Consider the following 27,097-nt stretch of genomic DNA (forward strand, 5'->3'; position numbering starts at 1 on the left):
ATCAATCAGAAATAAAGTAGGCCAGTGAGGAAGGGATTAATTTGAAAACCCACCTGTCTCAAGGGGGAACCACAGAGATTTAGGTTTTTCCTAAGCCACTACAAAAGCACAGAATAATGAATGCCACTTGACAGGAAGTCGATTATGCATAGTGATTTGTTACCTGGTCCCAGCCTAGTGCACGGTGGGCTAAGCAGAACTCCGTGTGTACGTGTGTTTCTTAATGAAGTGTGTCCTAATTTCCTGGCTTAATTTCCCTTCTATTCCTAGCATCATGCTCCTGAATTAAGGCATAGTTGCAGAGGAGAAGGAACAGTGCAGGGTCCCCCTGACAGGACAACCTGGCTGTCCCTGGCTAGGCTGCCTACAGGCACACACAATAACCAGTGCAGTCGTGCACAGCCCGGCGTGGTGATGGGGAACAACTGGGCTCTGTGTCAACTAGTTGAATCCAAGAGCTCTGGAGGAATTACAGCCTCAAGCAGGACCTTGAAATAGAATATAAAGTGCAAGTGAGGGAGAAAAGGAAATACAGGGAGGGAGATCTGGGGCCTTTTTCACAACCACCAATATCAGGAGGATGAAGTATTGCTATTTCTACAGATTTCCTCTGAATTAAAAGGAGCTTCAAAGGGGGGAACAGATCCTTTAAATCTGAATCATGCCGTGTGGGTGCTTTTAAGCTAACAGTATGATCTGATGCTCTAATTCAGATGGGTATGAATTAAAACTGGAGTATGAAATGTTATATTTTCTTGCCTCATGTACAGAGACCCTAGCACCTGGCATCAGCTCTGTGTTTTATACCATTGTCCTTGTCACATTCCTACTGCTGGTACATCTTACCAATCCCATGTATCAGAGGCACATTTCTCATCCAGCTCTCCCTGCTGTAAACTGAATCTGACTGCCTGTCTGTGGGGGAAAGGAAGGATTCTGTAGAGCTGCATTGCCCTAAGCCTCACAGAGCACAAACCAGACAGGACAAAGAATGCAAAGGAGGAAGGACAGGGCTGAGTCTGGCCTGGACAAAGATTCCCCAGCTTCAGTGAGGCTGTGGCAGGCATGGTTTGGCTTGGTGCCCCTGCTGACAAACCAACACACCATGACAGCAGGCAAGCGGTGCTGTTGCTGCTGAATCCCATGAGGCCCACGCACCCGATTTGGTACGTAGCTTTAAATAAATTCATCCTTTCAAACCATCTCAAGAAAGAGTCCTTCCCCTTATCACAGCAGATCACATCAATGGGACTGAGTATTAGCCAGGACATACAGTTTTCATGAGACTTGAAGAGGAGTCGATACCTACGTAACTAACCTTGCAATGCAGACTTACTCAGTGGCTCATGTTTTTGCCACTGGGAACACTTGGCCTCAAATTGTTCTTCAGAGAGGTTTTAGTCCCTGGTTGTAAATCCTTGCTTCTGCCCAGGAGGCATAAGGAGCACATACCCAGCCTGGACAGAGCTGCCTGCAACATGATGGAGAAGAAAACCTGGGGGGTCAGACTGGTGGCCAGTGGCAGGGACAGAAAGTGGCAGCTACTGGCAAGAACTGTGAGAAACTTTCACACATTTGGGTGACCTGAGTAAGACATGGGAGCTGAGGAGAAGCAGAACACAATCGACACCCCCAGTGCTAGTAACAAATAGTCATCTGTGTGTCTTCACACTGTTGGTGAGGTCAAGGAGAAAGGAGGAAAGCAGTGATCCAATCTGAGATAAGGATGATGCTATAGCTCAAGTGAGAGGGAAAAAACTGGAATAAACTCGTCTGCGCTTGTTCCAAAGAACAACTGATTGCTAATGAGCCTTTTTGCCCTGGTGGCAAAGGGTACACTGCATCAGCAGGAAGATCTGAAGTCCATGAAATGATGAGTGGCCGCTGCAGAGTCCCCAGAGAGACCATGGCTAACAGTTTTATTCCTACTCACATGCAAGCAACTTGTGCCACTGCGGCAGCCCAGCAATGCAATAAAGCAGGAGGAGAAGTGGTGCTGAGCACCTGGCACAGGTAGGCATCACTGTGTTAACATGGTACCCAGAGCTGTGCACCACTTGCCACTGCCCACCCTGCCTGCAAAGCCATGGCTGCACTGGGCTTCCCTGGAGCTGTGCACTGCTGTTCAGCACGGAGAGAAGAGCCTTCCCCTCCACCTGTTCCTCCCTCTGCTGAGCATGCCTGCTTCATTAGCTCATCCTCTGCCTGCCCCTCTTTCTGTCTGCAGTCTCTGGCTTCTCTCTTTGATTATCCATATGTTGTTCACATAAGGAGCTCTCCCCAAGATTTAATTCTTGGGCCTGCTGCACAATAAAAAGGCATAACAAAGTGTCAAGATTGCATCCTGCAGAGTGCTTACCAAGGTTTATCTTGCCATTCACAACCTGTTTTCATGGTAGCTGGTCCAATGGTTACATAAAACCTATGATTCAACTGGAAGGTACCAGAACAGCAGAACAGCCATGCCTGTACCATCCAATTGTATTTTCTAGTCCCTATTTCTGAAATATTCTTATTTTCCCTCTTGAGTTAGTAACTTGAAATTTCATTTTGAGTCCTCTAAAAATTTCACTTCAAAAGATAACTTCTGACATTAACATTAAAATGAACAAAAAGCCCAAATCAGCCTGTTTATGATACTGGACCTGATAGAAGGGACAGTTTAAATAGATCCACAAAACAGTAATTCTTGCAAATGTGAGCTACTGAGGTCCTCATCAAGATGGAGGAAGGCAAGACAGGGGGCTGATTTTGAGGGAGAAGGCTACAGCAGCCCATGGGAGAGCACAGAGGAAATCCCAGTGGTGGTAGTGGGCTGGATTTGGCTGCTTACTGCATCCCTGTACCAGCAGGAGATGTCAGGGAGGGCAGGGAATGCCTGCCACTGATGGATGTCGCAGCACCTGACGCATGCACCTATGGCTGAACACACTCTCTGCTGCACCCAAAATTCAGGGGAACAAACTGTGGATCTTTCACCCATTCCCCTCATCCCAACTACCCCCAACCAGCACCCCTCAAGTTTTCCCTGAATCCTAAGGAAACAGACACAGGGCTGTGCTGCCCACCACGGGCACCTCTCGGTTGTCTCCCTCTTGGATGCACTGCCTCCCTACCACCCTCTCTGGAGCACTGGTGGGAAGGGGGTGCCTTTCTCCCAAGCCCACCGGGTTGTCCCCTGCTGTGTCCCCATCGCTGCAGCCGCTTGCCTCGCTCCTATACAAAAGCCAGGGCTCGTCCCCTCTCATCCTGACGCCTGTCTCTGTGAGTTTATTGTCATCAGCCGTAGCAGGGGAGAGATGGAGGGAGGGGAGGAACTGTTCAGCTCGGTGTTTTCTCCTGTAACCTGTGCCTGACCAATCTACCTCCTCAGGGGCTGTGGGGAGCTCCTCCCGCTCTGGCATCTCCTCACCCCTCCTCGAGCCCCTCGGCTCCTGGCGCCCGGAGAGGGATGGCAGCAAGGGCGGGATGAGGGAGAGAGAGGGACTGACAGCAAGTGCCCTTTCTCCAGGATGCACTGAGAGGAATGAAAACCTCCCGAGCTCCTTCCTCTGGGTGTTTGGGAGCAGATCCTGCCTGCCTGGCGGGGTGACTCCTCTGCACTGTCTGTGCGCGTTCCTGTGCGTGTGCTGCTGCCATCGCAGATGTACCCCCAGCTGTCACTTCACCGCGCACAGTCGCTCCCTCTCCCGCCTCTCTCTCTCTTTCTCTCTCCCCCTATTTATTATTTACGGAGGATTACAGTCCCTTTCCCACGCTGTCATCTCGCTGTGCGGCTCCCCTGCCCTCCACGCGAGGCAAGCGGCTGGCTAGGGAGGGCTCCTGCCAGCTAGGGTCCAGAACAGAGGCACTTTCTGCTGGATTTGCTTTGGGATTGTACCGGCTTCAGAGAGCTGGGAGAGCTGCCATTCTCACAGGAGGGTCCATTCCAGCCTGAGAGAGGTAAGTAAAGACGTTTCCCTTTTGTGTTTTTCCCCCATCCCCGGCTAAGCGAGGCGAGTGGAGCTGCCCCCGGGAAGCGGCTTCCCCGGGGAGGGGGGCGGCAGGCAGGGCAGCGCTGCGTGCCAGGCAGCTCCGCGCAAAGGCTCCCTTGTGCGAGACTGACGGGCAGCATTTCTCCCATCCAGCAGAACGGCAAACCTGCTGCAGAGCTTGTTCCTAATGCTTCCAGTCCAGTTTCAGCGCAGGCAGCCGGGAGCAACTTCTCCCAGCTGAGAACATCACCGGCAGCTTTGCTTGCACCACAGGCGGCTCCGGTGCAGCTTTGAGGCTGAGAACTCGGTGCTGGGGTCACCACGTACGGGCAGCTCCTGGCGAGCCCTGAGTTTTGTCCACTCCCCGGGGCTCTCAGAGGGGTCAGCATGAGAGGTGCCACTCTCCTGACTTTGACGGCTTTGCTGGCTATCATTTTGGACTCAGCTGTCTCAGTAAGAACAACCCAAAATGGAGAAGTACGGACCAAAATCGAAGAGGTTCAGTACTCAGAGCACAGCTTTAGGAATGGGGGGGTGTACGTCTATAAGTGTGTGGGGGTGTGTGCTCATGGACATGACCACAGGACATGAAGTGAAGGATGCCAAATCACAAGTAGAGCCAAAAATAAGTCCTGAGTTGCTTTCAGCATCTCTGCAGGCTGAGCCTGTGATTTCTGAACTTTTGGGTGGAAGGCACAGCATGGAGGGGGGTGGGTGAAATACAGCACAGAGAAGCTTCACAGCCTCTTCCAGCCCTGACTGGGGGGAAAGAGTGAGAATGAGGTCCCAAATGAGCCAAGGTGAAGCACACTGTGGACAGGAGCATATATATGTGTTATCCTGTCTGTGTCTGTGCGTGTGTGCATACATATGCATGCACAGACACGTGCACACACACACACCCCCAAACAGGGCATTCTGCCCCCTCCTCCTCCCTCTGCCTGACCAGTTCATTACTGTCCCTGCATCTCCTGCTAATTAAGAGTGATACATTAAACTGGGGTTCTCCTGATTTGGGGAGAGAGGGTGTTTGGAGCTGTTGCTCCAACCAGGTCATGACCAAGCTGCGCCCCAGGCCCACCACGTGGACTGTCAGGTAACCTGAATGTGCCACATCCAGCACAGCCCTGATGGGAATGGCAGCGGGCAGGATACAGCACTGCTCTGCTGCAAGGGTCTGACCTGCCACTCAAGGCTGGAGAGAGAAATTAAGATCTCATTTGGGGACAGACTGGAGCTGCTGCTATTGCAGGAGAAGTAAACCCTTAAAAGACAGGGGAACCCTTAAACACGGAGAGCGACTCGTCCCAAAGCAGGGGACCTTCCTAGTAGTGAGGAGAAAGGAGCCTTTCTAGAACTGCAGACCATTTTTCTTCTGAGCTTTGTGGCTCAGATCTGTTGTGGGGGGGGGTGGGGGTGGATTTTCCTCTAATTGCTGTGGGCAAACAACATTTGCAAGGGAATTATTCCACATGAGCGAAAGGCTTGCGGGAGTTGTCTCCCTGTCAGGCATCAGTGCTGCCTCTGTTAGTGCATCCTGTCCACTTGGAGGAATTATGGTAAATCCTGAGCAAAGGGGCTGTTTGCAAAGAGAAAGGCAGGAAGCCTTCTTATGTAATTTTTATACCAGATCATAGCTTTACCCTTTCCTCCAGCAAAGTGAATGTCACATGCTAGCAAGGTGCACTCTCAGCTCAGACATCTTTAAGAGTCACTCCAGCTTCCTGCCCTTGCTCTGGCTTGTTTTTTAAGCCTGATGCAGAAAGGATTTTCTAGGCTTTTCTGCACTACAGAAGCCTGATGAAGGCAGAGCTGTGTGTCAGTAGGGCTGGGAGGGTCAGCACGGGGCCACAAGGATACCTGGACAGAAGCATTCAGGGAGCAACAGAGGCTGGAACAGGATGGGGAGAGGTTCAAGCCTGTGGGAGGGCATTTCTGGGTAGTTCTTTGGTGAGTCTTGCCTGTTGCTGAGTCAAAAGACAGAGCAGGCAGTTTCCTTCACTTGCCATGTTTGGTTACAAGCAGCTGCTTACACTGCTTGACAACTGTCCCAGTCCTGGGTGGCTCAAACCATGGCTCAGATGACCATACTGGGATGCTCTGGCCAGCTGGGTAATGCCTCAGCATGCTACACCATGACACACACTCAGTTCTCCCTGGAAAGAAGCAGGAGTGGGAGTTCTGGGATGTTCCTCCTGCTGCAGGGAAATACCTTATCACACATACCCTATTCCTGCTGTGGCTTTACCAAAATGCTGGCTCACAAAAAAGCTTTCTGTGATTGAGGGGATGATAACAGCAAGAAGATATGAATTTTTTTTCCTATAAACTAGTTCAATTCTGGACTCAAGAGATGGAAGGAAAAGTTACTTCATCTGTGAGGGGTTGGATTTTGTGAAATATATTATTCATATTGCAAAAGCAAGGAGTTGAAAGTTAGGAAATACCTGTACTGGAGGCAGTGTGCCACTGCACTGGGTTACAGTCCTGACTGTAGGATCACACACTGTATTTTCATGGGCTGCTTCATTCAGGGTACTTGGCTACATGGCTCTCAAGAAGTGAAGCAGGGGTCCTTTTTTTTTTTCTTTTTTTTTTTCTTTTTTTTTTTTTTTTTTTTTTTGTACTGCAAAATGTGCATCTTTTTTATTTGTTTACTTCCTGCCAAGCAAGCCCTGCAGGCAATACATCACTATTCATTGTCTTGCGCTGTTCTGAAGACGTTAGTAGCTACAGTTGCCTTGTAGCTGATGATAGAGAATTTCTGTTCCTGATGAGGCAAGAGAGAATGGTCGTTCTCCTGGCTTTTGATGGGAAAAGAGACTTCACCTTTTAGCCACACAGGGAAGGAGCAGCAGGTGCAGGACAAGGGCCTGGCACCTCTTGGCTCTCAGTGCTATTGACTCCTTCAGACTGTACCAGTTTGCTGGCTAAGCTGCCAGCATTTTGGAAAACAGCTGTGAGTGTTCAGCAGTTCTGCAAAATGGCCCCTAGGGTCTCGTGTTGGGCACCCGCAAAATTAGGAATGTACAGACTGTGGCCTCCTGCCAAAACTGTGGTTTAATATTTAATTCTGACCATATAAAACCAGCCTTATTTATTACAACATCCTCATTGTTAGTTTGAGTATCATGTGTCCTTTACACTGAGTGTGGGAGGGGGTCCTGTGAAAAAAAGAAATAGAACTTGCTTGGTGAGCAAAGGCAGTGCTGTGCTGCATCCATGCAAGTGGCTGAATGAAGGTTGGGCAAGTATAAACTCACACTTAACTCCTTGGCTTTGAAAACCTATTTTATCATATTGAAATTTTTTTCTTCTCTTAATGAAAATAACCATTTCCTCATTATATTTTTATGAATGGGAATACAAGAGACTGTCTATTATTTATGCCCCACATAAATGCCCCACACCCATCACAGGAAGGACTGAGACTTAAATTTACAGCAAAGCCACACAAGTCAGAACCTCTTGACTGACTGCAAGAAAAACCTGGAAGTTTCTCTTGGAAGACATGCCCTGCTACCACACTCCTCCTCACTTCAAGGAGGCTGGGAAGATTCATTCCCCAAGAACCATGCTCTCACACAAGGGATAAAAAACCAGGACCTAACCCTGAGTCTAGAGGTGAGCTGTTAAAGGCAACTTGGCTTGGCACTCATCTCTTGGGCTGCATTTCCCCTCCTGGTGAGACTCCCTGCCCAAAGTGACTTTGCTGTGAGGAACCTGTGTGGGGGAAAAGGGGCTGAAGGTGCTCTCCACACTACTTCTAGTGACTTTGATGGGATGTCAACTTAGCCATAAAGGTATCTCTTCTGTGTCTGCAAGCCCTGTAGAAAACTGAAGTCACATCAAATTTGCAGACCTTCCTCAGCCTCGGCAAGCTCTGCAGCATGAGGCTGTGATCTGTGTGCTAACCCAGATGCATCCAAAGATCCTGGCTGGAGCTCTGGGTTGTGAGAGCTGTCACCACATCTTGCTGAGCTATGGGCAATGTTCCCAGCTTGTAAAAAGTATAAATGTGTCCCAGGGATCCGCAGGCACCCCCGGAGCTGAAGGCAGCAGCCCAGATCCCGTGCAGTTTGTGTGGACTTTGCAGGGTTGCCCCTCTTGGACACTGATGGGAGGCAATGGGGCAGGAGAAGAGCTCCAGGCTCTTACAGGCAGCACCAACAACCTTGTGCCACAGTGGCAACCGAGTGAGACAGATCCCTCTGCAACTCACTATGGCAGAAAAAGGTCTCCTTCAGAGTCCAGTACAAATGCATTGTGTGGGAATGATGAGAGTCAGCCTTTCCTCAGGAAGTTTGCCAGGAGCTTTGTGCATGCTGGGTTGCTGATCCCCCCATGATAAGAGCTGAGAGGATTTTTACTGCCAGCATCTTGTGCTCTGCCCCACCACTGTGCAGGCATGGATGGTCCCTGCCCCTCTGGACATGCCCAGGGCACAGCCTCATGACACCTTAGTTAAGTTCTTCCATTTTTCCAGTGTTTTCTGCGTTGTCTCTCTCCTCCTGCTCCAGCTGCCAAAGCGACAAGCCACTACCCTTGCAGTTCATTTTGGGAGCCTGGCACCCAGGGAAGCACAGCCAAAAAGGGGAGTGAGGAAAAGGGGGAGCAGCCTTGGTGGCAGCAGTTCTTCACAACGCTGGCTTCTCCACCAGAAGAAAGAGAAACAAGAGTCAAGCATAAGGAAGGCCAGTGAGCTCAAGGGCCCAGTGTACTTCAAAATGCAGGCAATGAAAAAAGCAAAACCAATTTTTGAACTAATGCAGAAATGAATGATGGGAAACAAGCAAGTGTAGGGCATCTTGTGTGCAAGGGCTCACCCAGGCTTGCCTCATTTTCGGATGAGAAACCACAAGGAAGGAAAAAAAAGGTGATAGCTGAAATGCCTTGATCCCCATAAGATGTAACATGGGTCTCTTGATATTGATCTGGAAACCCTTTGATTTGGCATCTGGTCATGCTGTTCAACAGAAACCTGGCCTAGCGCTCCAGGGACAGAACTTATATTGATTAAAAACTTACATTTTCCTATCTTGCTGCTAAACTGATGCACCTCCATCTACTACTCTGTTAGTGTAAATGTATCTCTTATCTCAGGCAGGCTGGCACCTTCCCTCTTAAAGATCTGCTGCATCCTTTGACTCTAAGTAAGAGACACAGCGAAGGTACTGGGCCATGTAAAAATTTTTGACCCCTCAGAGAATCCTTCACAAATGTGGGCCCATACACACCTTCCTTCATGAACACCACTCAAATAAAAACAAGTAAGAGGATACTTTGGGATTCAGAGCACCATCCAGCCAAGAAGTGCAGAAAATACCTGTGAGCACAGTAGTGATGGGAATGAGGACCACAGAACCAGGATTCTCCCACCACGCTGTCTTCTCTGCCTGCAACCTTTTCCTGGTTGTACCACCCACCCACACCCCCAGGGTAGGCTTGCCAGGAAGCAGGGAGCAGCATTTTAAATGCTGGAGGATGCTCGTGGGGTGTAGAGGAGGAACTGGGAGCAGAAGGGTGCCTCCCTCAGACCTGCCAGGGCAGGAGTGGCTGCAGTCCTTCTGTCCAGGGACTGAGCGAAAGGATTAAGGGCCTGAGCTACCACTTACCATGGGATTAACCCCTGCAGGAAATTAAAGTTGTAGGGAAGGCTCTTCACTCCACAGCTGAGAGAATGAGAAAAACTGGGATCTGGATTAGAACTGGCAGGGCTGGTGACAAGCCACCACCCACAGCCAACTGTTCCCGGCTGGATCAGAAAATGTTATCTCAACCTTCATGTAGAACTCCCCTCCACATCTCGCTTGGTTACCAATTTTTGCCAACAGTGCGAGAAGAACAAAAACATCACCCCGTGGCAAGAAAAAGAGGAGGAAACTGGGTAGTCAGCTCACGTGTCCCTCCTCTGAGCCCCTCTCCCACGCCCTCACCCGCTTCCCTTCTCAGCTGCCTCCGCTCTGCAGGGAGGAAACATGCACGTGGTCTGTCGCGTTCCGTAATACTTGGAGAAGATGCTGGCACACACATGGCTGGATTTCTTCCTGTCAACTGCCCCCTCAGCTCTCCTCCTGCTGCTGCTCTGGGCCTCCTCCATATGCCACACTTTCACTGTGCTGGGACTTTCCTGTCACTCCTGGTTGGATATCCCGCTCTCTCCACCTGCTTCCACAGCTTCCCAAGGAATTCCACATCTCCACAGCAATCTGGGTCTTTCCCAGAAGTGCTACCCTCCCTGACTCCCCTTCCTATGCTCTGTATTTCTCAGAGGATTTGCTGAGGCTTTATGCCCTTCGTATTTGCAGTTCCTCTAGAACTTCCAGTCTCATTATTGTGCATTGGTCAGGGAGGCTTGGGATGCAAATAGTGTTTTCTGCTTAAGGTATGGAATGAGGAATCAAGAAAACTGGCTTCTCTCCTGTTTTTGCCACAGGCCTGTCAGGAAACTTTGGGAAAACCTGGCCAAAAATCTTTTATTCTGTGTAACTTTGATAAGGCCTACAAATACTCTCTGCAGGAGAGGACAGCATCTACAACCCCAAGTGCAAACGCTGCACTTGACAGCTTTGAAAATCCTGAGTGAGTGGGGAACTGATGTGGACTAATGATGAAGCATCAAAAGCAAGGCAGCTGAAATTTCAGCCAGCCAAAGTCAGCAGCCAGTTTTACCTGCATCATAATTTACCCTTCCATAAAATAGGGATAAAGTTGGTCTTTCTTGAGGGTCTTTCAGGAGGGTCCTGGGGAGGAAACATTTTTTACCATCAATACATTTGCATTTCAGAGGTGCCTACATTGCCAATCCAAAAATCAGAAGCTTTTTGACCTTTTCATATCGCAAAGGGTGAGGTTTCTATTCACATCAGGCCAGGAATGTGGCAGAGTCCTTTACAAGACCAAGCGGGTTTTACACTTTTTCTGCTTGCTTTACAGCTTTCTGGATGAGGTGTTTTGCTTAGCTGTGATTGATCACTGCAAGTCAGAGGGCACTATTTCTTCTGCAGCTGGGTTTCTTGTATGAATTTAAAATGTGCTTTCCAGTGATTGTGACAGCACAACACTAATGAATCTTGAACACGTGTGTTAATGCATCAGCAAGTGCTGCAAATAAAGCCCCCAGCTCCTCAGCTTGGAAGCTCACTGGAGTAGAGCCACACACTGGATGTTTCTACAGCATTGCTGAGCTTTTCTGCCACCTCTGAGTGTTTTTGCATTCCAAAGAGACAACAAAGAAGGGTTGCCACTGAGACAATGTCACCTCTTGGGATCGAAAATTTGCACAACTAACAGGTCTGTTGGGGGACCTGAATGGGTGAGGTCTCCATGCCATCTAAAGCCACTTGTGGTGTGGTAGTCGGGCCACACAGATTATGTGTCTCTGCTGCCACTTGCCCCACCAAGGGCAGATGAAGGGACATACACAAAACAACATGGGTTAGTCACTAAATGCTGGAGTACCACTGTCCATCACATTATGGGGTGATAGCAATAAAACATGAATCCTAAAAGCAACAAGGAAAGGGGAAGGAAAGAAGATAATCTCCTTAAAGCGTCCTCCATGCCCTCCCTCATGCTGCTGCTTTTCTGATAAAGGCTAAAGCAATTCAGCATTGGAAAGGGGAAAGGGACTTTGCCACGAAGGAGAGTGTGGGGGAGGGATGAAAGTCTGTGCATACTTTCTGATAATTTATTGCTGGCATCTGTTGCAGTCTCTGCTACCTACCCTGCTGTAATATAGGTCACCCACAAGCCCTGCCAGTGCTCATAAGCCAAGCTGTTAACGGAGTCTGATCCCTCAGCCATGATCCAAGGGTTAGTGCAAAGGACTTGGAGAGATAATCAGAGACAGAGGTTGCTGGGCTCTGTCCCTGACAGTGTCTCATCCTAGTGACACAGTCCCCTGTGTCTCTAGCCTCAGTGCTGTTGTCTGGAGAATGGGATAGATTTATCCACCTACCCAAAAGTGCAGAAGCACTAATGGCTCTTACCTCAGCCTTACTTCTGGGGGTCATTAAACACAAAATAACACCACCTGACAGCTATGGTGAGAGCCATTCATAGAGCACATGGCAAGCTTTGCATAGAAGGTGACACAGAACTGGGCAGTTACTAAGCCAGTATGCGGATACAGCAAACTGAAACCCTCCCCACTCTTCTAGCATGCTCCTTGGGACCCTCCCCACTAAAGCTAGGGCTTTGGAGTGATACTGCAAACATTACTGGTGTCTGGGCACAGAGGAGCAGGCACAAGGCAGGAATAGTGCCTGCTGTAGTTTTTAGGCCCTGGCAAGTGCTGCGGAGTCATTACAATCCCCTCTGCACCCCCCAGTTCCCTGTTCAATCTAATTAGGGGAATCCTCATTAGAGAGTCCTCTAGAGTCTGACAGCAGGCCAAATGTCCAAGTGGCACTTCAGCTTGGTGTATTTTTGGCCACTGGAGCCCATGGGCCAGAAACGGATGATTTCATTTTGTTGCTTTGAGCTGAAACTAAAAAAGTTGTCTTTTGCTGTCCTATTTGAAACAGCAATAGGAAAAGGCCATCACCAGCCCCACAGGCAACCCTGCTTTCTCAAGAATGTGGAAAGACATTCAACTCCAAGCACACGGCAGACAGCTCTGGCCACTGTGCCCCATGGATAACAGGGCATTGAGCTGACATGTTGCTCTAGGGAGAAGGAACCATCTAGAAAGTCCATGAGAGAGACAAATGCCTGGTTTGTGGAGCCCTTGGGTAACTTCAGAGCATTCAGAGCTCCAGCAATGCTGACCATCCTTGAGCCCCCAAACCCAAGCAATGCCAGGCAAGCTCAGAACAGATGGCACGGCGTCCCTCTTGTTGAGATGGGGACATACAGGGAGCATTCCTGGGTCTGGCAGAGTGCTGGCTGCTGGAAAAATCCCAGGCTGTCAGGCTGAAAGCAGCCAGACACATCTGGAGCTGCTTTGGACAGGCTGGAGGTGTGGGCAGGTGCTATTTGCCCCAAGATTACACATTCCCAGTGCTGCACTGGCAGCAGTTGTGCAGTTGGCCCGATGCTCTGCACAGCAGAAGGCATCTCTTGGGCCACAAGAAAACTGCTAATTAAGTCAGAATTCAAGACAAGTCAGAGGAAACCTTTAAAAAAGAAACTCTTAAAAATCCTCTCTGCCTCCTTGCTCTCTCCTGACTGTGGAATATTAATCACTAAGGGTATAATGTTCTTATGGGCAGTAGATGCGTAGGAGAAACTGGTTTTTTTTCCTCTGGATCTTTGGAATTAAAATTTCTCCATGAACATACTTCTTCAAGGTATAAATTTCATTGACCCTCACTTTTCAGCAGCCAAGAACCTCTATGTATTCCAAAGCTACTGCTCTGCCACCTGGGCATATGGTGTGCTTGGAGAAGCAGGCAGCTTTGTGGAAGACATGGAGGTTAATAAATGTGGGTTACAAAAGAGCCCCTGGAACATGTGCAAGCCCAGCTCCGTGCACACATTTGTAAATGTAAGCTAGGCTGGTGACTGTGCATTTATACATGAAGGTAGCTGCTTTTAAGTCTTGGAAACACGTGTATGAGTGCACACAGGGTGGCTGCTATCTATGGAGTGGGGAGTGTGGCATATATGTGACATGCTTTAAAATAATCTTGGGTTTATCAAGGCCCCTCCATCTCAGTGCATGTTGCAGTGCAGGAGACTGACATTAAAGCCTGAACAGGTGTTAATCACTATGCACTGTAATAAATTCTAAACATAGGGAAAAGGCTTATTTATACATGGCTGCTCCTCCCACCCTGCACTCTCTGCTTGAGCCTTGGTGCTGCCTGAGGGAAAGAGGCGCCCGTGAGGTACCAGAAATGAGTGCAAGAGCTGGACTTGCCCTGCCAGAGCAGGAGCTGGGGGTGGACACTGACCCTGTCCCCATCCACACGTCCGGGTGTGCCAGCCCTGCCCTTGGCCCCCATAATTTCTTGGGGACAGCTCGGATGAATTGCACAGAGCACGGTGGCAGAGACACCAGTGCATGGCCTGAGTGGGGGCCTGGGCTGAGGGGACACCGCAGAGGGAAACCGTGTCAGAGCACCCAAGGAAGCTGGTTTCATTGTTGTTTTTTTAAAAATGATTTAGCCCCCCTAATTGGAACGAAGCCAGCTGATACAGATGGGGTGTTACAAAACAGAGCCAAAAGGCAAGAGCGCAAGGAACAGAGCTATCTATAACCCTGACAAAGTTAGATGGAGTGAAGGTGGGGAAGAGGGAAAGGCAGAGCATGGCAGGCGGCTGCCCCTGATGCTGAGAGCAAGGACGTGATCATTTGGCAACGGGATTTGGAGCTGATCGACTGGCGCTATCCAGCAGGCAGATAAGGCTCTGTGGCTGTCAGCTTAACTCTGCCGTTTATTCCAGTGCTGTAGGGAGTTAAATAGAGCACACGGAAAGCCTGCTGCTGGGGAGTGAAAGTCAAGGAGGGAGAGGGAAGGAAGAGGCTGTAATTGGGCAGTGTCCGGGGAGTCGGGTGGAAGTGGCTGCAGGCAGAACCCCTCCAGGTAAGTGCCTGCAGCTTTTCATCCTCCTTTTCCATATGGACAGGCGGGGACAGGAGACTTCAGGGGTGGCATTTAGGATGGAGACGTTTCTATGGGGGAGGTTGAAAGTCTCCTCGGTCAGGTCGAGCGCAAGCACCAAATGGGGACAGCTATTTGTTGCAGCTTCTCCTTCAGTGGGAACTGCAGAGAAAGGGCTCCAGCTCAGTTTGGGGAGTGGGGGGCTGCAGTGGATCAAGGTTGAATTGGTTTCTGTACTATGAAAGGTGTTTGGTGCATTGGCATTTAGGTAAATGATCTAAACAGCCTTGCAAATGTGCTAGCATAGGTACTGAACCTGCTCGTAATTTTCATCAAGATGCTAATTTTAATATTTCCTGGTGGTTTACGTTCCCATATAAAATAAATCAGTCTGGGAGTCTGGGGGAGGGTAGGCACCTGGCACATGTGTGGGGAGAGTGTCCTGGTGGCAGTGCAGCACCCAGCTAAAATAGCTGCTGTGGATGCTGTCAGAGCCCCTCAGAGGGGATGGAGGATGGCTTATTTCTGTACTCTGGTTGAAATGTGTCCATCTAACTGCTGCTGTGACTGTGGGTGGCACGTCAGAGAGTACACAGGGGGATAGAAGGATTTGTGGTGTTTTCATTTTTCCTGCCTCCTTGTATCCAAAAGGGAAGCGGGAGGGAAGTTGAAACCTGTTGTCAGTCACTTACTGTCAGGGGAGAGTTTTATGGTCTTTGGGTTTCTAATTAGACTGAGGATTTTTCCTTCTACTAATTAAGATGCAATTCCTCTCTTTTCAACACTCCCACTCAGTCTCCCCCGCCTCAGGTCCTTCCTTATCCTTCTCCTCCGAGGCTCGCTCGCTCTTCAGCTCCTGCAGTTGCTGCAGTGGGAAATCCCCAAGCTGAAGCTGTACTGCTCTAGCCACCACATCCATTTTACCTTAAAACAGACAGGAAGTGCTGGTAGGGAATACGGCACGGGGGGTGGGGGGACGGGTGTGGTGGAGCGGGGAGAGGAGGAGCGGGGAGAGAGGCAGCTCGGCAGCCGCTGGTGCCCAGATCTCAGCGAGCCTGAGCCGTGCGGCAGGCAGAGGATGCACAGGTGGCACCAGCCTGCGTGCAGGAGACAGGAATGAGCCGGAGTCTGCTGCCCTGGCAGGGTCACCTTAGCAATTCATCAGGTTAACCTTGAGCATGAAGCTAATGTAGCCACCATAGCAGGCTATTCAAGCACAAACTTCTCTCTGGCACTTAGGTGAATCAGGTTTTATTTCTGCACCGTGAGGTTCAAAATGAATTAATGTTGCGCCTTCAACACACTGCGCCTCCTGGAACACCCTCCATCTCTCCTCCAAAACAGAAATGATGCCTCAAATGCAAAACACTAATTGGGGAGGGGAAAGGACAGCTCTGAGCTCAGCCCTGTGTGCTGCACCCAGGGAAGTGAATGTCATCTGCTCTGCTTTCCCTCTACAGGACCTGGCAGGCAGGCTACAAGGTCACTCCTTCTCCCTTTGGGGCCGTGGGCCAGGCTGGCTGTTGGATGTGAAGACACGCTGGAGAAGACCACGATGCTGCCTGCAAGTGCTGGCCACCGGTGGAGGAGCAGGTCCCTCATGAGGTGGCAGGAGGCTTGTCGTAAGTAATGCCTGCTCAGGTACAAGCTAAGGTATTCCTGTTTGTCAAGGGAATGGGAAGAAAATAGGTCACATCAGGGTTAAGAACAGGGGAGAGGGACAGCTAAGAATGGAGATGTTTGAACTAATTCCTCATTCCTTTAGAGGCCAGGCTAGCTGGGAGGGAGAGTGATATTCTAAAGCTGAAGATGGGCTTAAAGTGGGACAGCGAGTGATGATTGCTTCTGAATTCCAGTGGGCCTGGCAGGTGAGAAACAGCAGAAACAGACACCATTGCACAAAGATCCACCCTGAACATTTCTCAAATCAGTATCCTATGAGCTGCAGACTCCTCTCTGTGCTTGGGGTTTTACACAGGCTGCTGAGCAAAGCTCTTCACAACAAAAGTCATAACAGATTTTAGAGGGAAATGCAGGATGTGAAGGCAGAATTCTCCCACCGGGCACTGCCACATGTAGTGAAAATCAAGGAGTAAATAAAGAAGCTCTCTTTCAAATTAAATTGTAAACGTTCATCCTGTGCATATTCCCAGTGGGCTGGGGCAGCTGCTACAGTACCCCTGAGTGCAGGGCAGGCACTGCTAGGGTGATGTGGGGCTTTGGGAATTTATCTGCATCTCAGAGAAGTATCTGGGGACCACAGCAGAGTAAAGGGGACACTTGGAGAGTGTCCCAGGCACCAAGTAGGTCTGTGGTTTTCCCTTGTTCCAGTCCTCCTGGTCACATCTGGAGCTGCAGCTGTAAGAAGCTGGGGGAATTACTTCCTTCTCCAGAAAACAAACATCTTTGTAATCCATCCTCACAGACTAGACTGTCTAAATTATTTATAATGAATACTACTGAGTCTTGACTTAATGTGATATACCTGGATCATCTTTCTGCCACCAAACACCCCACAAAGTAACTTGATCTTCCCTAAACACAAAAACACTTCTTATCCATCCTTCTGTAGGGCTGGAAGGCACCTTCAAGTTCTGTCTATTGCTTCCCTGCCTCTCTTTGCTGTAGAGCTGCATCTAAACCAACACAATGAATTCCCTGGCCTCAGCTCACATCCTCATGGATGCACTTCTTGCAGGGAAATGAAAACAAGATCTCTTTTTCTGTATGATTTCAGTAAAATATTTCCAAAAGCATACAGCAATATATGGGTAACAACAAGACATTTTTGGCATATCCTACACGGCTGCAGAAGCTTGGCATAAATCCACTTCCTGAACATAACCACAGCCAGCTGCCTGAGGCTGTTCCTGCCAGCCACTGCCAGCACACACACTGGTGGAACCCCACAGCCACCCAGTCGGCGCCGCAGGCGGCCAGGCATTCTGAGAGATAAGCACTGAACAGAATGCCACCTGGATAGCATTACACATGGGCTGCTCTCGCCTTTCTTGGTGTACAAAGCAGCTGTTATCTCATCATCACAGCTGCCAATCTATTATTAATACTGGGCTTTTGTTAAGCATCCAGGAAAGGATGGGGTCACTTGAATGACTCATTGCTCTTTCCCTTCACCACTCTGGCTGCCATTCTTTTAATTCCCTCCCTACAACAAAAGTGTGACATATTCTGAACAGAATTAAATATCAGCCAGCCAGTCAGTACCTGTACTGCTGTAGTCCATAGGCTATGATCTACTTTCATGGCAATCTCTGCTGTGGGCCCCAGCCTCTGCATGACAAGAAAGCACAGAGGTGGTCTGGGTCAAGATCTGTCTTACATTTCACCATAAGGATCCATAATTCTCCTTAAAAGAGCACATTTATTGGCATGGCCTGTGATGATATACACCTGAGATCTCAACTGTAGGACAGTAAAAAATTATTGAAGAATTGTGAAAGACAGATGAAATAAGAGAGAATTGATATATTATCTCTGAACATTTCTCCCTTGGTCCTTAACAAAGTCATATAGCTTAAGATTCAAAGGATAGTTCTCCTTAGACTACCAGTCCACAAATCTGTCAATTCTCACAAGGATCACTGGGAACACAAAACTTGCCCTGTGTAGGATGACAGGATGGAGTATGAAGGCACAACTCTGACAGAAGCAAAGTTGCTATAAAAAATGGGCTGTGGGTCAGTTAAACTCTAGAGAGTGGCACAAGGGAAGAGAGGAAGAGCACGGCTGAATGCAAAGCTCCAGGCAGAGCTTCTCCACAGCATGGGTCTCCTCTGACTCCCTCTCTTGTGGCAGTCTTTTCACAATTCCTTTAGGACTAAGAAGCAGAACACCTGCTTGTTGGTTCCTTGAAGAAAAGCAGGACAGAAGAACCTGACTGCCAGTTCAGGAAGGCGAGACAATCAATGCATCCCCTTTAGCTACCACTGACCCCTAAAAAGACTCTACCAACACAAGTGACTGCCTTCTCTGAAGGAAAGTGAGAAAGGGAGAGGACAGGCATGATGTACAGACAAACCTGCTTCAGTTTTAGTCAAATGCTCAAACTTGTCACCTTAAAAACTGCGAGGGAGCTGAATTTGCTTCCCACACTGAAGAATAGTGGAATTCATTGTGCGATCTCAATTCCAGAAAAGAAACTAAGATGAAGGATGCAAATGTTTTACATAGTCTGCTTAAACATAACTCCCACTCCTCTAATGACAAGAGGCACAAAGCTTGCTTTCTTGCTGACAATGCTTCTTTGTCACAAAAATGAGAGTTTGAAAAGCCACTGGCTCCCAGGGAAAGTTGGTAACTAGTGTCCTGGTGCCACTGGTAGGATCTGGACCCACGTCTGGAATCCACAGCAGCTCTAAAAAATGCTGATTTGTGATTTGTCCAACCTTGAGATAGTGTAGGAGAAAGGGTGTGCATGTGTTAACCCTTTCCCTGACACTGCTTTTGTCAGTTACCAACATAGACCTCTTTTCCTCATTCCATTGTTGTGGGCCATTTTGGTCAGATGTGGTTTCAGCTGTTCTTTGCATGTCTAGTCTGCCCAATTGGTAACCACGATCCGGGCTCGCCCCATGATTTGACTGTAGTCCAGGTGTGTTAACCCTTTTCCTGACACTGCTTTTGTCAGTTACCACCTCTTTTCCTCATTCCATTGTTGTGGGCCATTTTGGTCAGATGTGGTTTCAGCTGTTCTTTGCATGTCTAGTCTGCCCAATTGGTAACCACGATCCGGGCTCGCCCCATGATTTGACTGTAGTCCAGAAAGTGTCCAAAGTTCTTAATAAGAACAATTGCTGGAACAATTTGTACCCAATTACCACCTCTAGGTGGGGGTGGTCACTGGCCACTCAGAGATACTTCTGGGACTGTTGCTATGGGATGCAGAAACTGTTTTGAGAGCAATGGCAAGTACCAGGTGTCCAGTGATTTAGGGACTCCTTGTTACTTTTTAGCAGTTGTCTTGGTCATCCCTTTGTAATGTAATGTAATTCATTAAAAAGTGGACACAAGGCCCATATGACACACTGTGAATATGGTAAGCAAACTGATTTAGAGTCTTATCAATCACAAATATCAGGATTCAAACTGTAGGAGCACACCTGAAATGTAAATTGTTTTATTTTCATTTTTCTTAAAAGCTTTTTAATAAGATATCTTTTCATGAAAAATTGGAACTTCTTAAATATACCTGGTCCCTCCTGTCTACCCTGACTGTTTAGAAAGAGCTGTCCTTTGTCAGAAGTGACACCTCCCACCACTCTCTGCTCCATTCTCCTCTGCCAGCTACCAGTGCTCCAGTATCTGTCAGCAAAGTCTGCTGGGATGCACTGTTCTGACTTTGTTGTGAAACTGGAAGGATATTTACTTGCTTTTTCCTAAAAAAAACCAGGCTAAGAGGAAAGTCATGCTGTCAGGATGCAGGCCAGGGGCAATGGAATGTAGCTGTGAGGAAACTCATTACACTGCAGGGCATTGCAGTGAAGAGCCCTGCTGTGAGGGTCGTGTTGTAGTTGGTGGCGGCTGAGGATGGGAAAGCACTGATCTAATCCATGCCCTCTTCCTTCCCTGCTTTTCACCTTCCAGTGCTTGGCTGCTGGCTCTCACTATGTGCTGCTGAGTCCTTCTTTGCTTGCCCTTCCTCCTGCAAGTGTAACAGTGGCAACCTGGAAGTGGACTGCAGTGGCTTGGGCCTCTCTTCCATTCCCTCAGACATCCCCACAAACACCAGGACCTTCCTCTTTCTCAACAACAAACTCAGCATCCTGCCAGGAGCAGTGTTTTCCAACCTCTCCGCTCTGCAGAGGTTGGATCTATCCAACAACTTCTTGGACCAGCTCCCTCAGAACATCTTCAGTGACCTGGGGAACCTCACAGAGCTCCAGCTGAGGAACAACAGCATCCGGGCCTTGGACAAGGACCTGCTCCAGCACACGGCCCTGCTGCGCCGGCTGGATCTCTCCATCAACGGCTTGGCCCAGATCCCTTCGGGCATCTTTGACGACCTCCCTGCTCTCCGCTCCCTCTCCCTCAGGTCCAATCGCCTGCAGAGCCTGGACAGGGTGACCTTTGAGCCTCTAACCAGCCTGCAGCAGCTCCAGGTTGGGGATAACCCCTGGGAATGCGACTGCAACCTCCGAGACTTCAAGCACTGGATGGAGTGGTTCTCCTACCGAGGTAGGTGCTCGCGTGCGGGAGGGGAGGCAGGTGGAGGAGTGCTGGTCTTCCAGGAAAAGCAAGCAAAAGGCAGGGAGGGAAGAAACAGGAGCAGATGCAACTGGCAGGTCAGGCTGACCTGAGGGACAGGTCTCAGCCAAAGAGCATGAGGACCCTGCTACGATTTAGTGCCACTGCACCTTCATATAGCAACACTGTCAGTCTGTGAAGTCCCCAGCAGCCCTAGATCTCCTATTCCCTTGTTTTGTTTCTAATCTAAACTATTACCTGTTTTTTTTTTAATCTTGAGAGAAGAAAGAACTTTCCTCAAGTAACATTAAAATTTTAGGATTATGAATTTACATTACTCTTTCTGCCTAAAGAGAAGAACTGCTTTTCACACTTGGAAATAACCATCCCATTCTCTTTCTTAAGCTGAGAGAATGAGAAGTAGAAGTTGGCTGTAAAGCATCAGGTTTGCTGCCAAAAACAAGAACCTTAGGAAACAGTGACACTTAGGAAAAACACTGCAACTCATATTGGAGAACCCAAACTACAGCTCAAATTAACAAGCCAGGCCCCCAGTCAGACTGGCTATGAAATCATTTCAAACGGAGCAGTTTTTGACAAGTTTGCATTTCCAGATTTTCCTTGAAACACAGAAGACTAGAAAGGTACATGTCAATTATCAGGAATGCTGACGGGATGACATGCATTCAGGAGCTGCAACTCAAAGAAAGATGGCACATTTTACAGGAGTGAGGATTGAAGGCCTGACCTTCTGTTTCTGAAACCAACGAGTAGGAAAGGGTCTCAAATCATGCGGATAGCAACAGTCAGCTGTCACATCCCTGCTGATCACAGCCATGCTGCAAGGAGATTATCTCTGCCTGTGGCTACACTGCAGTCTGAAATATGCATTTGTGTGAGCAGAATCAAACAAGCATACGAGTGCCACATTGCACTTTTTTTTTGATTTATTCTTTTTTCTTGACTACCATATCAAAAATTCAGTGGAGAGCATGCAGACATAACTTTGCTTTTTTTCCTCCCTTCCAAGGAAATTGCTCAAACTCACTCAAGCATTTGTTTCAACATCTGTCATTATTTTCACAGAGATGGATTAGTTGTCAGAAGATGGGATGTGTATCTGTTGTTTTTTTTGAGAAGGTACAGCCTGGTCCTATATTTTTGCTTTAAGTTCTCTTTTTTTAAAGTGGTTCTTCTGAGACTTACATAACTCACTAAACAGTATGAGGCTGACTTAAATGGTTTCAGAGGGCTTTCATGTCTTGGCCTATTCAGATGTGCACCAGGAGCTCTAATGTCAAACCCAACCTAGGCAGAGGCATACTGGCCAGCTGACATGGTTGAAGCTTCTGCAGGGAAAATACTTTAGCAGGTGTGGATGGAGGCCAATGAGCTCACCCCAGCAGAGGATCTAACCCTGCTGCTTCTGTGTGGGCATGGAGCTGTGATTGATTCCTGTTATCTCTATTGGAACAGGTGGGAAAATCGACCAGCTGGCCTGCACCTTGCCCAAGGAGCTGAAAGGAAAGGACATGCGGATGGTGCCCATGGAGATGTTCAACTACTGCTCCCAGCTGGATGACGAGAACAGCTCTACAGTGCTGGACAATACTGGCCCACCTTGCACTAAAGGAAGCCCTGCTCCTTCCAAATCTAAATCAGGCCCAGAAACAGAAGTGGAGCCCAGTGTGGGATGCCCTCAGAAACAGCGGTACAGGCCTGTGAGCGTGCGCCGGGCTATTGGCACTGTGATCATTGCAGGGGTGGTTTGTGGCATCGTTTGCATCATGATGGTGGTGGCAGCTGCCTATGGCTGCATCTATGCCTCCCTCATGGCCAAGTACCACAGGGAGCTGAAGAAGAGGCAGCCACTCATGGGTGACACAGAAGGTGAACATGAAGAACAAAAACAAATATCTTCTGTGGCGTGAAACTGTTCTAGGAAGGAAGGGACAGCGATGAAAAAAGGTACCTGAGAGCAGTCAAGCATGGGGTCCTCCCAAAATACATCTTCCCAGACAGACTGTGCTATTGCTCCACTCACCCAAGTAGTACAACATGCTTCTGGGGGGTCAGGGCACCTGGCTCAATTTCTTTTCCTCTGCCCCAGGCCCATTTTGTGCCCTTTCACCCTTGGGCCCCCAGACAAATAAAGTAGAGTCAGACCTCGAGTGCTTGCTGTGCCTCATGCCCTTGCACAGAGCTTCCCTCACATGCCTGCTGCAAAGGCAGCTGGCACCTTCTGGGACCCTGTGTCATCCTCTCAGCTTCGGTCCTGACTCATCCTGTGTCCTGTCAAGAGTTCTCTGCAAACAGAGAGCAGCTGTGGGAAACCTTATGTGGGGAGCAGGACACCAGAAGTGTCCACATCTCACTCTTAGGTCACTGCTGTTGTGTGACACGAAGCTGCAGCCTACCCTACAAATAAGTGCTGCCAAGATTACATCAGAAGGGAGGCAAGGTCCCTATGGTAGGGCAACAGTAAGTGGTAGATTTCCCTCCTCACTTTCACAGGTAAAAAGATATCTGTGTCACCCTAACCACTGCCAGGGAGCACAGTGTCCCTCTTTTTCTCCTGGCCAAGTCCAAACCTTTGAGCTGATACACACATCATCTGCTGCAGGTGCACAGGCACAGAGTCATCCTCCTGTACACACACACACACACACTGACTCACTCCGATCCCAACATGCACGCACAGGGCCAGTCCCAGTTCCAGGCATCCAGGCACCCCACCTGCACATGCAGAGCTATCACTCATGCCCATGCTGACCTGCCCTCTGCATGCAGCCATGGATACATCCAGCCACTTTACCTTATCCTGATCATAGTAGTGTGTATCACCTTCTGCTTCAGACAAAAAACATGCACACACCACTGAGGAGTAACAAAAACATCTGAGCCATAGTGCAGAGCCAGTGGGAACTGGCAGAAGAGGATGGAGAGAGGCAAAGTTACTGGGATTACAGCACCAGTCTGTGGAAATAAGTACACAGCATCAAAAAAAAAAAAAAAGAAAAAAAGAAAAAAAAAGGTGTGTTCTTATCTATTTTATGTCTTCTCAAATAAATGGAGAGGGTACAGATATGAAGCCTCCATTTAGAAATGTTTGATTGGCAGATCAGAAGTGGGTCATCAGGAAAGACTAGAGGAGGAGGAGGTGGATTACCAGGAGCATAAGCTGTGCTGAGTAGTGTGAGCCTAGGGGAAGGTGTCAGGGGAAGAAGTCACACAAACCAGGAGCTGCCATGGCTGGCACGGGGGCAGCACGATGTGTGGAACAGGGTGATGCAGTCAGGGTGACCAAAAAGAGTGGGAAGAGTTATGGAGGGTCTTGAGGTGAAGGCTGGAACCTGCAGCACAGTGTGGCACATATGGGAGAGCCCAGGAAGGGTCTGGCACAGAAGGCAGCAGAGCCCACATGCACTCCCTGTACCATCACTGGGGTGTCCAGTGACAGCCACAGCTGCACCTGAGTGTGCCCACACACACACAGCCGTGCACACTGCCACTGTCACGTAGGGTGACTTCCCCCAACCAGATTTTAAAGCCCTCAGACTGCAGTGCCTCCTATTAGTCTTAGCTCATTCTGACCTGACAAGGAAAAAAAAAAAGTGAGAGAGGAAAAAAAAAACAAACGAAAGGAACTCAACATAAGGACTCATTTTGTATCACTGGAAGTGGGATAAAATGCTGTCTCCAGGGGAGAGCGCACATTGCCATGGTAACCTGCTCTAACCCGTCACAGTGGGTATTCCTGGGCGAGGAAGATGACACTGGAGGTCGTGCATCCACAGTGCCTGTGGATGGTGTGATCCCTGCCATCAGGAAACAAGCTGGCAGCCAGCCCAGCTTTGCAGGGTGTTTCACTAGCAACCTGTGTTCAGAGCCCTGCATGCTCTGCAGGGCACCTCTTCCACCTGCTCCATCTGAATCCCAGTGCTGCTGGACATCTCACAGCCCTCCTGCTCGCTGTGACTGGATCCCTGTGGAAGCAATGCACACTGGCTCCTCACTCCTTCTGGTCCCAAAGAGATGGCTGTACTGACCCGTGGGCACACAACATCATTAATCAAAGCTTGGAGTGGCAAAATCTCTCCTGGTCTACCCAGGGTCACCAGAGCCAAGGAGACAGGGTGCTCTGGACTGTTTTAGCATGACTTCCCTTCAACACGGGGATGCATGGGGCAGAGGAGGATGTTCTTCAGGGAAGCAGAAGACCAGGCTGCCAGGGAGGAAGAACTGGGAGAAGCAGTCAGCCCGCCCACCAGTGCGAGCACACACTTTCCCCCCGCTTCCAGCACACTGTGGGGAAGAGGAAGCAAAGGAGGGGAGCTGGTGAAATGTGAGGAGGAAGGACTCTTCCCCCGTGCACTGTACAGCCATTCCAACCATCCCATCTGCTCCAAGTGTAGCCTGCTCTGAAGGGCAGAACTGGTGCACTGCAGACTCTGTATGTGTGTTATTGCTGTTCCACATTCCCAGCAAGCCAGGACCAGACTCTGCCTGCTGGATCCAAACCTCTCCCCAACCTCCCTCTCAGGGGAACCTCTCCCTTTACCATACTGGACTCCGCAATCATACTTGAAATGGGACTTGAGTCAGAGCGGTATATTTATAGATCTATATTTTACTTGCATCAAATAATGGTGACATATTGCACAAAACAAATGGGATCTATATGTGTGTGTGTGTGTGGTGTGTGTGTGTGTGTGTGTGTGTGAGAGATAAGAGAGAGACTGTTTTTATGGGAACAGACTAGAGGTGAAATGAATGGGAAGAAGATAGGGGACAATGCAGGGGTTGAGGGTGTGAAATCCTCCTTTCCCTGCACCTTCCCTGTGACTTCCTCCTGCCCTGACCAATTTTTCTTTGTTGCTAATAATATTTTCTATATCCTGTGTTGTGGGGCTGGTGATGACCTTGCCCATCCTTTCCTTTTTTTGTTTTAATTTATACAGCAGAAAATCTGGATTTATCTCAACCCTAGACAAGGGACTGCTATGTTTAGAAACCCACCCAGGAAAGGAGAAGACAGGAAAGGGGAGAACTGAGTGTTGCTGGGAAACATGAAGGCTGGTTATGAGGAGTCCCTCTAGAAAGCAAATACTCTGTTTGGCAGGATGAGGACCTGTCCTTTTGCACGCAGAGCCGAGTAACTGGGCTCACTGGGAAGTGCCCTCTTCATGGCACTGTTTGCAAACAGGCTGGTTCTCCGTTCCCCAGCACACCTGGAAATCAGGCTGCCTGGTGTGCCTGAGCTGCTGCACTGCCCACAGGCACTGCAGGGAACACGGCATCCTGAGCAGGCAGAAACAAAGCTCTGTGGGATGCTGGATACAGAACGAGACCCAGTGCTCCTTGTGTGCTCAGCCAAGGGCTTCCTCTGGTGTGTGGGGACAGTGGCTCCTGTTGTCCCTGCAGGCGTGGCTGGGCACGGGGGAATCCCCCTGGGTGCACCCTCTGCTGCAGGCAGCTGCTCCAGTGCCTCAGGAAAGGGTTTTCTGTGGCCAACAGGAACAGCCCTCCTGCTCCCCTTCCCCACACATCCACCTGTGGGACAGGTATGCACATCCCTTGCAGGGAACAGATGGCACTTGTAATTCCTTTTTCTTTTTTGTTACTGTTTGAGGGAGAGCGACAAGATTTTCTAAAATGATTGAATGGAGGTTTCTTTGGCATGAGACAGAAAATTTTTAAAGGTATATTATATTTCTGGCTTGTTGTTACAGAATAATAATAAAGAATGTATTTTCCTATGCTCCTTCTTGTTTAAATGAGATCTCTGATAATACCATTCAATCTTTGCCTATCCCCTGCAGAAGCAAACACCACAGGGACACAGCCAGCCAAAGGAAAAAGCCCCTCAATTCCCACAGATATATTCTTGTCTGTACACACTGTTTGAAGTTGGAGTGATCGTGCACAGACACACACTACATCAGTGCAAGTCAGGGTGAGGCTCTAGGACTGAACACACAGTCAGTGAAGGTGAGACCCTAGATCTAGAAACACACACACAGAATGCTCCAGGGACACAGCCAGACAAGGGTGATTGTATAACAAGGATAAGATACTGTGGCAATCAGCTCATTACATAAAAGTAGAAAGGGCCAAATTAATCCCTAGTGTAAGAATGCAGGAGCCAATGGAGTTATATTCAGGTCAAATTTGATTCCAAAAGCTTTTTTTTTTTTTTTTTTTTAAATTAGAACATAATGTAACAAATAGGGAGCTATGGGTTCCTACATCTCCAGATTTCTGACCCTCTTGAGCAAGGTTATTTCGAAATGGATGGAAATTGCAATCTAATCCTATTGCACCCCCAAGTACACAAGCTGCTCCCCTAGAGCTAAAAGAGTCTCTCCA

General features: G+C 48.9%; 2 protein-coding genes across 2 annotated transcripts in view; one reads left to right on the top strand and one right to left on the bottom strand.

Moving 5' to 3' along the window:
- CACNA2D4 (calcium voltage-gated channel auxiliary subunit alpha2delta 4) overlaps positions 1-27,097 on the bottom strand; it is a 122,341-nt gene that overhangs the window by 23,520 nt on the left and 71,724 nt on the right. The gene's annotated exons all lie outside the window — the stretch shown is intronic.
- On the top strand, positions 16,015-22,751 carry LRTM2 (leucine rich repeats and transmembrane domains 2). Its single transcript, XM_041398619.1, has 3 exons — positions 16,015-16,146; positions 20,129-20,719; positions 22,205-22,751. The coding sequence occupies exons 1-3, from the start codon at positions 16,080-16,082 to the stop codon at positions 22,657-22,659; spliced, it is 1,113 nt and encodes a 370-aa protein (XP_041254553.1). The 5' UTR covers positions 16,015-16,079; the 3' UTR covers positions 22,660-22,751.

This window comes from Onychostruthus taczanowskii, unplaced genomic scaffold (genome assembly GCF_017590055.1).
Source record: "Onychostruthus taczanowskii isolate IOZ18803 unplaced genomic scaffold, ASM1759005v1 scaffold15, whole genome shotgun sequence".
NCBI classification, from domain to species: Eukaryota; Metazoa; Chordata; class Aves; order Passeriformes; family Passeridae; genus Onychostruthus; species Onychostruthus taczanowskii.